This window comes from Manacus vitellinus, unplaced genomic scaffold (genome assembly GCF_001715985.3).
Source record: "Manacus vitellinus isolate BGI_N305 unplaced genomic scaffold, ASM171598v3 scaffold_100_pilon, whole genome shotgun sequence".
Classification (NCBI taxonomy): domain Eukaryota; kingdom Metazoa; phylum Chordata; class Aves; order Passeriformes; family Pipridae; genus Manacus; species Manacus vitellinus.
The window spans coordinates 127,232-138,795 of record NW_021938794.1 but is presented as its reverse complement, the minus strand read 5'-3'; the positions used below and the strand labels follow the sequence as shown (position 1 = coordinate 138,795).

At 53.1% G+C, this 11,564-nt stretch overlaps 2 protein-coding genes across 2 annotated transcripts; one reads left to right on the top strand and one right to left on the bottom strand.

Annotated features, from left to right (window-relative positions):
* Positions 1-5,204: 5,204 nt before the first annotated feature.
* LOC103759785 (feather keratin 1) lies at positions 5,205-5,596 on the top strand. Its single transcript, XM_008926206.4, has one exon. It carries the CDS (start codon positions 5,220-5,222, stop codon positions 5,523-5,525), a length of 306 nt encoding a protein of 101 aa, XP_008924454.1. The 5' UTR covers positions 5,205-5,219; the 3' UTR covers positions 5,526-5,596.
* A 3,670-nt stretch (positions 5,597-9,266) lies between these two features.
* Positions 9,267-10,006, bottom strand: LOC108642691 (feather keratin 1-like). The gene has a single exon (XM_018087130.3). It carries the CDS (start codon positions 9,633-9,635, stop codon positions 9,330-9,332), a length of 306 nt encoding a protein of 101 aa, XP_017942619.2. The 5' UTR covers positions 9,636-10,006; the 3' UTR covers positions 9,267-9,329.
* Positions 10,007-11,564: the final 1,558 nt, after the last annotated feature.

Genomic DNA, 11,564 nt, shown 5'->3' with positions numbered 1-11,564 from the left:
CCAGAAGACTCCTCAAGTCATGATGAAGTCCATGGAGATCCCCACCTAACCAGTAGCTCAAGAGACACCTCAGACAAGCCCCAGTCTCTCCCTATGCCACATCTTCTGCCTCCTTCCCTCACCCACGGTAAGAAGTCCCAGTACCCAGCCAGAGATAATGTATGTGCTTTGAAATGCAGCACAAGGAGGAGAAAGCTCTCCAAACACACCTTACTGCCAAGGAGATGGAGTTGAGAGGAGTGGATGAGAGAGTGAGGACAAGGGCCTGCTTTTATACTTCTCCTGCACTGCCCCAGGCCCACAGTCACTGCACAGGGCATTAATTTTCCAACAGACTCACCTCCAAAGCAAACTATCCCACCTAATGCTGCAGGCTGTGTTTTGGCTTCTGTCAATGTTTCCATTTAATTTCCTCATTTCTGACATTTCCACCGGGTGATGGAGATTCCTTTTATGTAGTGGTACAAGAAACTCAAGGATTTTTGTTGCAGGAACATGAGCAATGGTTGGACTTAATGATCTTAAGAGTCTTTTCCAGTCATATTTTGTCTCTGATTCAATAATTCAATGATTATGGGCAGGAATCAAGTCTCAAGTAGAACCCTGTGCTGTTGGGTACCTCCACACTACCTTGGATCTAAGGACAGTGCCTTCTTCCTTCCTCTCTCCTCACCCCACAATGCACTTTAGTTGAAGGCTTTGCACCCTGACCTGGATGACACACAAGCACAGGACACTTTTCCAATACACATAGTCAGTCCTGAGACACTCCTGACCTTTGGAAGTGCTGCCAAGCACCGATGTTCTCATGGAGCTGCCCTTGCTGGGGGGGAATTTGCCCCCCCATGGGACTCAAGCCTGCAGACAGCACACACTCCTGGCTTGGCCAACACCAAAAGGCTGACACAAGGCCAACCCCGAAATCAAAGCGTGACTCGCCAGGGGTAGGGAGAGTCCATCCCAGGCAATTTGCCTACTGAAGGCATTCCTTTGCCCTCCTGGGATGCGTCCCCGCTGCCTCCATGTCTGCAGGGCAGGAAGAGCATCACTGCTTGGCGTAGTGTGAGAGCTGGGTTTGTACCCAGGGCCCTTCTGGGCACGTCCCCTCCCTGAGCATCCCCAGGCACGTGGAACTGCAGTTTCCCTGCAGCTCTCACGTGTTGGGGACATGAAGAAGGTTTTCCTGCCTGTCCAGTGGTGCTGGGTTGGGTTGTTCTCTAGGCTGAGGAAGCTTCTGGGTTGTGGGAAAGGGCCAATGCCCAGCAGAAGACACAGAGATTGAGAGCCAGGGATGAGTCCCAGCCAGTGGGCAGGTGCTTTGAAAAACCCCTTCTTTCATCTCCTGAGCATCCAGGAGAGCTCCCCTCCACAGCCTGGTCTCTTTGACCAGAAAGATGAGGCCTCTGTGTCCATTCCCTCCCCTCCATCAGCGTCTCCTCTCGTTTTCCTTTATTTTGCCTGGACCTTTCATGAACTTTGACCTCTTGAAGTGCCAAAGGTGCTGCCGGTTTTTCGACCTTTTTTCTGCTTCACGGATACCTCCTTAGCATCCCATTTACCAGATTCCCATCTCCACTGCATAGGACTCAGGAGAGTCTGGCTCTGAGTTCTGGACTCCCTCCCAGCAGCTCTTTTTCCCATTCCTGGGAAGTGTGCCCGGATGCCCTCTCTCCTCCAGGGGGACAAGCCCACCTCAGGCAGCCCCTCCTGTCCCAGGGGCTCCAGTCACTCCCTGGGCTCTGAGGCCCTTTGCNCAGGCAGAAGATGTGTTCCATGTGCTGGAAGGGTCTGTGGAGAATGTTGACACCAATATGTTGTGGTTGTTTTCTACCCTCTTTGGAGGCTTCTGAACATACCCTCCCACCAATTCAGTCCACTCCTGCCCATGGCAGTTTGTTTGGCAAGGTTGTCCCCTCTCCTGGCAACCTTGTAGGGTTCCCAACGAGTGTCATGAGTGGCATGGGGAAGGATAACTTGCTCTCCTGAACCCTGTGATTCCTCAACTCGCCCTGTAGAGCTGGGTCCTTTCTCACTGCCCTAGGGGTGTGTTGGGGCTCAGTGAAGCATCTCGTTCTTCCCATTTTCCTCAGATCACCGTACACTGTGACCCCACAATTTGGTCCCACACTAGCAGGAGAATCTTTTCCAGAACAAACCTACTGTCCTGAAAGCCCCCTGAGCTGTGGAGTGATGGCAATGAGTCCGTGCTGAGGGTGGTGTCTGTTCAAGCTGCCCAGAGCTGTGAATGAGGATCAGCCCAGTGACTGAAGATGGTTTTTCTGAGGCATGGATGGAGCTGCCCTTGCTGGAGGGGAATTCAGCTCTGTGTGGGACATGGGCCTGCACACAGCACACCAAAAAGATGACACATGGTGAATCCAAAATTAGAGTGTGACTCGCCATGGGTTGGGAGAGTCCATCCCAGGCAATTTGCCTACTGAAGGCATTCCCTTGCTCTCCTGGGGTGAGTCCCAGCTGCCTCCATGTCTGCAGGGCAGGAAGAGCATCACTGCTTGGCGTAGTGTGAGAGCTGGGTTTGTACCCAGGGCCCTTCTGGGCACGTCCCCTCCCTGAGCATCCCCAGGCACGTGGAGCTGCAGGGTCCTGCCAGGCCACATTTACTTGCGAGTTGGGCAAGTTTCTGCTTCCTGAATGGTACCAATTTGTGCTCCAGGCTGAGCCAGTCTTTGGGTCAGGGGAAAGGGACCATGATGAAGCACTAATTCCAAGAGAAGTCATGTCATGTGAGACCCAAGGGTATGTTCAAGGTGGTGGGGAGAGGTTTTCTGCAACCCTTTCTTTAACTCCACAAAACATTCAGGAGAGCTCCTCACCACAGCCTGAGACAAGTCTCAGCCCAAGTAGATAAGGCAGGTGTATCCATTCCCTTCCACCCTCTGCTTGTATGGATTGGCTTTTCTCAGGCAATCCTTGACTTGAAGCCCATCCACTGCTGGAGGTTTCCCACTACTTCCTTCAACTAGATGAGAGGGCACAGCAGCCTGGGAGAACTCCTAGGTGATGACTGAGAGAGAGAAGGCATTGACTCCCCCAACCTTTTCTCTGGACACTCTTCAGGAAATCAGCTGCCCCTGTCAGGAAAACCACGTTTTCCTTGGTAGTCTTTAACTGCTCTTGTAGGATGATGTTTGTTGTCTATTCCTCTGGATGTGTCTCTCAAGACTCAAGGCATGCTGAGCTTTGATTTTTGTAACAGCACTCCAAAATGCCTTATGAAATATTTCTAAATTCCTCCTTTGAAGATCATCCCTCCCTTCAGCTCCAGGACACTGCGTTTAGATGTTGGTGATCTGTCTTCATAACCCCACTTGGTCAAAGCCAGTCTGCTCAGACATCTCCTTGTTTTTGAGTATTGGGCTGGACCCTTTTTGCTCTTGAACCATGTGCTGCCCAAAAGGCGTGTCCATGAAATCATCCCTAACAGCTGCTTAAGCTGAATCTGCTGTGTCTGAATCCAGGACCTGTCCTGTGCTACTGGCTTTCCTTCCTGCCATCAGGTCTTGACTCCAGTGTCTCTGAGGTGTGAGAACCAAGGTTGCCCTCCTTTGAATTCCAATGTTTCCAACCAGTTCTTCCCTTTTAGGAGCAACTGTGCAGAACCCATCATTTCCCACGACAGAATCACAGGATCCTTGAGATTGGAAGGGACCTCTGGACGTCATCTGCTCCAACTGCCCCTGATGAAAGCATGATCAGCCTTTGGAGGATGCTCAGGGCCAAGCCCTGTCAAGCTCTGAATCCCTTCAAGGATGAAGAATCCACAGCTGTCCATGTCAGCCACAGACAACTTCTTTACCAACATCACACTAACAATGTCGTTTCTTATGTTTCCCTGGAACTTCCCATATTTCCAAATGTACCTGTTGCCTCTTGTCCCTTCACTGGATAGGACTCAGGAGAGTCTGACTCTGAGTTCTGGACTCCCTCCAGAGCTCTTTTTCCCATTCCTGGGAAGTGTGCCAGGATGCCCTCTCTCCTCCAGGGGGACAAGCCCACCTCAGGCAGCCCCTCCTGTCCCAGGGGCTCCAGTCACTCCCTGGGCTCTGAGGCCCTTTGCTGGACTGGTACCAGTATGTCCGTGCCTCTCTCACACCGGGCAGCTGCTCTTGGTGGCAGCTGTTTCCTGAGCACCGTGGAGCAGAGAAGAGGGATCCCATTCCACAGGCTGATGGCAAACCCCGTCCCAAGGCCACCCAGGATGCTGTTGGACACCCAGATAACCTGGAAAACCTCCTCCCCAGAGCAAAAGGCACCAAGAGAAAGAGACCTGAAACCATTGGCACAACCTGGCTGCCTGGAGATGCTACAGCTTGTGATCCTGGAGGAGAGTGGAGAAAGATAGAAGAGAGAGAAGCAAGTGACACATCCCTAAAGGACAAGGAGCTTTTTGGACTGTGGTGACATGTGCTGCATGGGGCAGAGCTGGGGCACTTCCTACAAAGGCAGCAGCAAACAGCTGCACTTCAATGCCCCAGGCCAACATTTCCTGCCCCCACAGAACCCTCCAGCACTTCTGCCCCACTGACAGGATTCTGCCTGGGCTATCCTTTGGCTTCTCATTGTAGCACATGAAAGGATCCTGCAGCTCAGAGAAGGAATGTCAGAAATGAGGAAATGAAATGGCAGCATTTACAGAAACAAAAGCACAACCTGTGCCATTGGGTGGGATATTTTGCTTTGGAGATGAGTCTGCTGGAAAATTTCTGCCCTTGTGGAGTGACTGTGAGCCTGGGGCAGTGCAGGAGAAGTATAAAAGTAGGCTTTTCTCCCCACTCACATCAGTCCACTTGCCTCCATCTCATTGGAAACAAGGTGAGGTTGAAGACTTCTCTCCTTCCTTGTCTTCTTCCTTCACAGGTTTTTTCAGCACATACCTGTCCCTTTGTACTGTGCTGGGTTATGGGGTGGTTTATGATGGGAGAGGGATGGGGGCGGAGTCTTCATGGCAAGAGGCTGGGGCTTGACTGAAGTGAGTGATGGAATAAGTGGAAAATCCCTGGGCCTGGTTGCTATTGGCAGGGAACTTTTTAGCTAAACAGAAGGAGAAGCCTGTGGACATCAGTCCACCACTTCATGCACTTATTTACATCTTGTCTTGACAAGGCATCTGCATGGTGTGATGACAGGCTGCTCTTCAAACACACCTCATGCCTTGATTTTTCTTGCCCTCTGTCCCAGGTGCAGCTCCAGCCCCAGACATGTCCTGCTACACCCCGTGCCGGCCCTGCCAGCCCTGCGGCCCGACCCCGCTGGCCAACAGCTGCAATGAGCCCTGTGTCAGGCAGTGCCAGGACTCCACTGTGGTCATCCAGCCCTCCCCCGTGGTGGTGACCCTGCCCGGGCCCATCCTCAGCTCCTTCCCACAGAACACCGCCGTGGGATCCTCCACCTCCGCTGCCGTTGGCAGCATCCTCAGCTCTCAGGGAGTGCCCATCAACTCCGGGGGCTTTGGCCTCTCTGGCCTGGGCAGTGGCCTCTGTGGCAGGACCTGCTTCCCCTGCTAAAGCTGCTCCCTGCTCTGGGCTCTCCCCTTGGATCCACCTCTCTTCCCTCCCTTGACTCATTAAATTCTGATGCATCCCAGCCCACGCCTCCGTGTCATCCTTTCCCCTGCACACACTCTCCCAAGGCACAGATGTTGCCCCAGGGGGTTTCTGGGAGGGGCTTCTTGGGGATGGTTTTGCACCATTTGTCAGGCTGGCCCCGAGTGAGCTCCGTCCTGTGTGGAGTGACCCTCTGGTGTCTGAATTTCTGCCTCTTTGCCTCAGGACACAATTACCTTACACACTTCAGTGACTAACATACACGTACTTTACATATCTTTTCCTTTTTCTCCCTAAGCTCCACTCTGTGACACAAGTTCTCATCAGTGAATATCTTACTGACCTGACACAAGAACCAGCTTCCCATCAGACACCAGGAGGACCCTTCCTGACATTTTTCTGTCAATACATCAGTTACTCTGAGTTCCACCAAAACTCACCCTGAACACTTCCCATGATGGGCCACCTCCTTTTCCAGTATCCCACCACACTCATCCTCATCAATTTCATCCTCTTATCCCATCTACATCTACTCTATTTCAATTAAAAACTGTTGCTCCTTATCCAATCGCTACAGGCCTCGGAAAAATATCTTTCTCCGACTTCCTTATACAAGCCCTTTACATATTCAAAGGCTGCAATAAGATCTCCACAGACCCAGCTCTTCTTCTGCCTGAAAAACTTGGACTCCCTCAGCCTTTCTCCATAGGTGTGATGTATCCATGCGATCGTTTTTGCAGCCCTTCTCTGGAGCTGCTCTAACAGGTCCGTGTCTGTTTTGATATGGGGACCCCAGACTGGACTAAAGGCTCCAGGGGAGGTCTAGCAAGAGCAGACCAGAAACAGAGAGTCCCCTGCCTTGACCTGCTGGCCATGTTTGTGTTGGTGCAGCCCAGGACATGACTGAATTTCTGGCCTGAAAGTGCACATTGCTGGCTCATGTCAAATACTTCAACCTCCATTTTCTCTGGTTCCTTCTCTGCAGTGTTGCTCTAAACCATTCACCTTCCAGTCCTGGCCTTGTTGAAGTTCCTGAGTCCCACACGGGACCATTCCTCAAGTCAGCCAAGATCCCTTAGATTGAAACACTTTCCTCAAGTGCAGCAGTGCAGCCTTCAGCTTGGGTCATGCACAGCCTTGTTGAGGGTCCACCCAGTCCACTGCCCATGTCATCGATGAACATATTAACAAATATGGTCCCAGTATTGACCCCTGAAGGACACCAGTCAGCACTGGTTTCCACTTGGACCTTGAGCCGGTGACTGTGCCCCTAGGGCACCGTCACTTGCAGGTGTGGAAGGAACCCCTGACTCCAGCTGAGCCCCTGGCTGTCAGATCCAGCCTTGCCCAGCCCAGTCCTCTGGGCCTCGCTGCTCGTTCTGTGCAAGGGACGCGTGGCCGCTGCACGAGCTGGTTGAGAAGCCTGGGCTGTGGAAGGCTCTGGGAGGGCAGAAGCCCTCAAAGCCCCTGAGAACTGGATAGGAGGGGAGAGGAAGGGAAAGGAAAGAAGATACAGCAATTTATTTTGCCCTGGGTGCCATCATTCTGGAACAGGAGGCTCAAACCAAAAAAAGCCTCAGAGGACAAGAGGAGAGGGAATGGAACACCAGTCTGTACTGGTGCTGGCCGGGATGGGGGTCACCGTCTTCAGAGCAGCCAATGTTGTTCTGTGTTTCACATGTGTGGCTAAACCAGTGCAGAGAACACACCAAAGCTTGAGCTATTGCTGCATCTCTCTTTCTCACTCTGCATCCCCTGCAGTGCAGTCCAGGGGTGGACAAGCAGATGGAGGTGACACAGCCAGGACAGATGACCTCAGCTGACCAAAGGGCTATTCCATGTCATTCGGAGTCATAAAATCATCGAGACACGAAAAGACCTTTGAGATCAAGGAGTCCAACCATTAACCCAGCACTGCCAAGCTCAACACTAGACCCTACCCCCAGGTGTCCCATTTACACACCTTTTAAGTTCCCCCAGGGACGGTGACTCCACCACTGCCCTTGGCACATATCACACCACGCTCAGCAATAAAGCTCTGGGCATTTTCCCAATGGAGCCATTCTTGGACACTGCCTGGGCACTGGGCTGCTGGTGCCAGGTACAGGGGGATTACCTTTGAACCACTTGGGTTTCTCTCTTTTTCCCCATCCCTTCACAGATTGTCCTGATGTTGACCCCAGGATATCCCACTCTCTCCAGTTCTCCCCCATCCCTCTGGGTCAGTGGATCATGAGAAGAGCTGCTCTGTGCTTGGTGCTGCTCATGACACCACACAGGCCCACGGGCAGTGCTTGTCCTCCTTGCCCTCCTCCTTCCCTGTCTGTGCCCAGGGCTTCCTGGGAAAGCTGATGGAGAGATGGAGGCAGGGAGAGATTTAAAGCAGGAAGAGAGGCAGTGGGTGTGGGCTGAGTGTCTCCAAGGGCTGCCCAGGAGCTCTCCAAAGCAGTGCAGTGACAGCAGCACAGGCTGCAGAGACTGGGAGCTGAGGGAGGGGGATGTCTGCAGGACATAGCAGGGCAGGCCGGAACATCTTCATCCCGAGTCCTGATCACAAGCTGGCTTGGTACCAACCAGCCACGTCCCCACCCACACTGCCTCGGCCCCTGGCATGCACAGCCCCAAACAGGGGGTTGTGATACCTTCCTCTCTCCCCAAAGCTCAGGTGAATGAGGACAATCTTGTAGGCTGAGACAAGAACAGTTTAATAATTGAAAATAAAATAAAAATACAGCAACAATGGTAAATGTTCATAATAATGATCATAATAGGGGAAAACCGAGTGATGCACAATACAATTGCTCACCACCCTCTGACTGATGCCAGATCCCCCTTCCTGATAACTCCCCCAAGTATACAGACTGGGTCTGATGTTCTATTTGTGGAATATTCCTTTGGTGAGATTGGATCACCTGTCCCAGCTCTGCTCCCTCTCAGTTTCTTTTGTCAACCTCATCACTGGCAGAGTAGGAGGCAAAAAAAAAAAAGACTTAGGATAAACAGGACTTATCAGAAACCCAAACCATCAGTGTGTTGTCAACACCGTTCTCCTTCTGAATCCAAAACACAGCACTAGAACAGATACTGAGAACAAATTAACTCCACTCAGCTGAGACCAGGACACAGGGCCAGAGAAAGGGGCTCCTGTAGTGACCCCATGAGAACAGGAGCCACTGCCCCAACTGTGCCCAGACCCCGAGGACTGTCCTCAACCCCCTGGGCTGTGTGAGCAGGAGACCCAGGGGAGCCACGATGCTGCTCTGCTCAGCACTCGCCTGGTGGCATCAGCCGTGTTGAGGACAGGCTGGAATGCAAGAACAACCCTGAGCAAGGGGGGAAGTTCAGTGCAGGGGGTTTGGGATGATAAGGAGGCTGAGCACGTGACTCAGGCACCGGGACTGCTGAGTGTGGAAAGGAGAATGCTTTGGTCAGAGAGATAAAATCGTCCTTGGAGCAGCTGCAGCCAGTGAAGAGGATTGGTTCCTTCTATCCAGGCTTGAGCAGGTTGAGAAGGTTGGAAAGCAGCAACAGCCTGATGGAGTACATTCAGACACTCTTGTCTTAAAAGTCAGTGAAACACCTTTCTCTAAAACTGCCTCTCAAAACAACCCCTGAGCAACATCTCTCCACCTGGAAATCATACTGGAGAGCAGCTGCAGGGGAAAGGATGACACGGAGGCGTGGGCTGGGATGCATCAGAATTTAATGAGTCAAGGGAGGGAAGAGAGGTGGATCCAAGGGGAGAGCCCAGAGCAGGGAGCAGCTTTAGCAGGGGAAGCAGGTCCTGCCACAGAGGCCACTGCCCAGGCCAGAGAGGCCAAAGCCCCCGGAGTTGATGGGCACTCCCTGAGAGCTGAGGATGCTGCCAACGGCAGCGGAGGTGGAGGATCCCACGGCGGTGTTCTGTGGGAAGGAGCTGAGGATGGGCCCGGGCAGGGTCACCACCACGGGGGAGGGCTGGATGACCACAGTGGAGTCCTGGCACTGCCTGACACAGGGCTCATTGCAGCTGTTGGCCAGCGGGGTCGGGCCGCAGGGCTGGCAGGGCAGGCACGGGGTGTAGCAGGACATGTCTGGGGCTGGAGCTGCACCTGGGACAGAGGGCAAGAAAAATCAAGGCATGAGGTGTGTTTGAAGGGCAGCCTCTCACCATACCATGAAGGACATCCTTTCTCTCAACCCCAATGAGCCCCACCAAGAGTGACCAAGGCCAAGGAGGACCCCACTAACCCATAGCTCAGGAGACACCTCAGTCCAGCCCTTCTCCATGTGCACCTTCTCTCTCCCGGGGTAAGCAGCCTCAAGGCAGCAGAGAACAAGGAGGCAAGTACGTGACAGAAAACCCCAGAGAAGGACCAGGGGGAAGATAAAGGGAAGGAAGAAGAAGGAGGAGAAGGAGGACAAGGAGGAGGATAAGAAAGGGTCAAACCTCACCTTCTTCCAAATGAATTTGAGGTAAAGGAGTGGATGAGAGAGTGAGGAGAAAAGCTCACTTTTATACAGCTCCTGCACTGCCCCAGGCCCACAGTCACTGCACAAGGGCAGCAATTTTCCAATAGACTCACCTCCAAAAATACCCAACCTTATGCCACAGGTGGTGTTTTGGTTTCTGTCAACGCTGCCATCTCATTTCCTCATTTCTGACATGACCATGAGGATCCACAGAGGATCTTTTGAAGTATTGGCATGAAAGGCCTGAGGATTTCCTGAGCAGGATCATGTCAGCACAGGCAGAAGATGTGCCCCCACGTGCTGGAGGGGTCTGTGCAGGCAGAGGACGAGGCTGTGGGGAAATATGGTGAGGTTTTTTGAAACCCCTCAGAGGGATCATGTCTTCCCCCCAATGCAATCCTCTCCTGAGTCCCCACAGTCTTCTCCTAAGGAGGACATGCTGCAGCCCTCTCCCTCCCTGCCTGCCTCCCTGCTCAGGCCAGCACTCACTGCACTTTGCCTCTATAGGCTGGCAGGTTATGTTGCTGCTTTCAAATGGCTTTGTCCAAGGAAATCTTCTCCTTCTGGGAATACAATTCTTGGTTTTTTGGCACAGTTGTCTGCTCTCATTGCAGGCTCTGGGGCTCCCCACCAGTGCTGTCAGCAGGGTTGTGGAAGGAGATTTTTGCCCTCCCTGACCACATGGTTCCTCAAGAAGCCCTGTGGAGTTGTGTCCCACCGTCCTCACTGTCAGAGGGGTCTGTTGGGTCTCAGGACAGTTCCTTGTTCCTTCCCTCTCCTCACCCCACGATGCACTTTGGCTGCACATTTTACCCCCTGACCTGGATGACACACAAGCACAGGACACTTTTCCAGGACACACTGTCAGTCCTGAGGACACTCCTGACCTGTGGAAGTGCTGCCAAGCATCCACTTGCCTGGGGCAAGGATGGAGCTGCCCTTGCTGGTGGGGAATTCTGCCCCACATGGGACACAAACCTGCAGACAGCACACACTCCTGGCTTGGCCTCAGTCCAAAAGGCCACTCCAAAATTAGGGCTTGACTCACCATGGATTGGGAGAGTCTATGAGACTATCCCAGGCAATTTGCCTACTGAAGGCATTCCCTTGCCCTCCTGGGATGCGTCCCAGCTGCCTCCATGTCTGCAGGGCAGGAAGAGCATCGCTGCTTGGCGTAGTGTGAGAGCTGGGTTTGTACCCAGGGCCCTTCTGGGCACGTCCCCTCCCTGAGCATCCCAGGCACGTGGAAGTGCAGGGTCTTGCCAGGCCTCAATCCTTTGGGCAGCTCCATTCCTTTCCCAGGAAAACCATCTTGGAGCCCAGAGCCACAGCTCCAGGCACCCAAAGGCCATTGCCCTCAGCCTGCCCTGCTTGGCAGCGCTGCCACAGCTCAGGGCTGTTCTCAGGACTGACAGTGTGTCCTGGAAAAGTGCCCTGTGCTTGTGTGCCCTGTGCAAAGTGTGCAGCCAAAGGGCATCGTGGGCTGAGGAGAGGGACAGGAAGAAGGTGCTGTCCTGAAACCCAACACATCCCTCAGTGAGTGAGAGG

Excerpts from the sequence above, each read along its gene's own strand:
- LOC103759785 (XM_008926206.4), top strand. The coding sequence starts at position 5,220 with ATGTCCTGCTACACCCCGTGCCGGCCCTGCCAGCCCTGCGGCCCGACC.
- LOC108642691 (XM_018087130.3), bottom strand. The coding sequence starts at position 9,635 with ATGTCCTGCTACACCCCGTGCCTGCCCTGCCAGCCCTGCGGCCCGACC.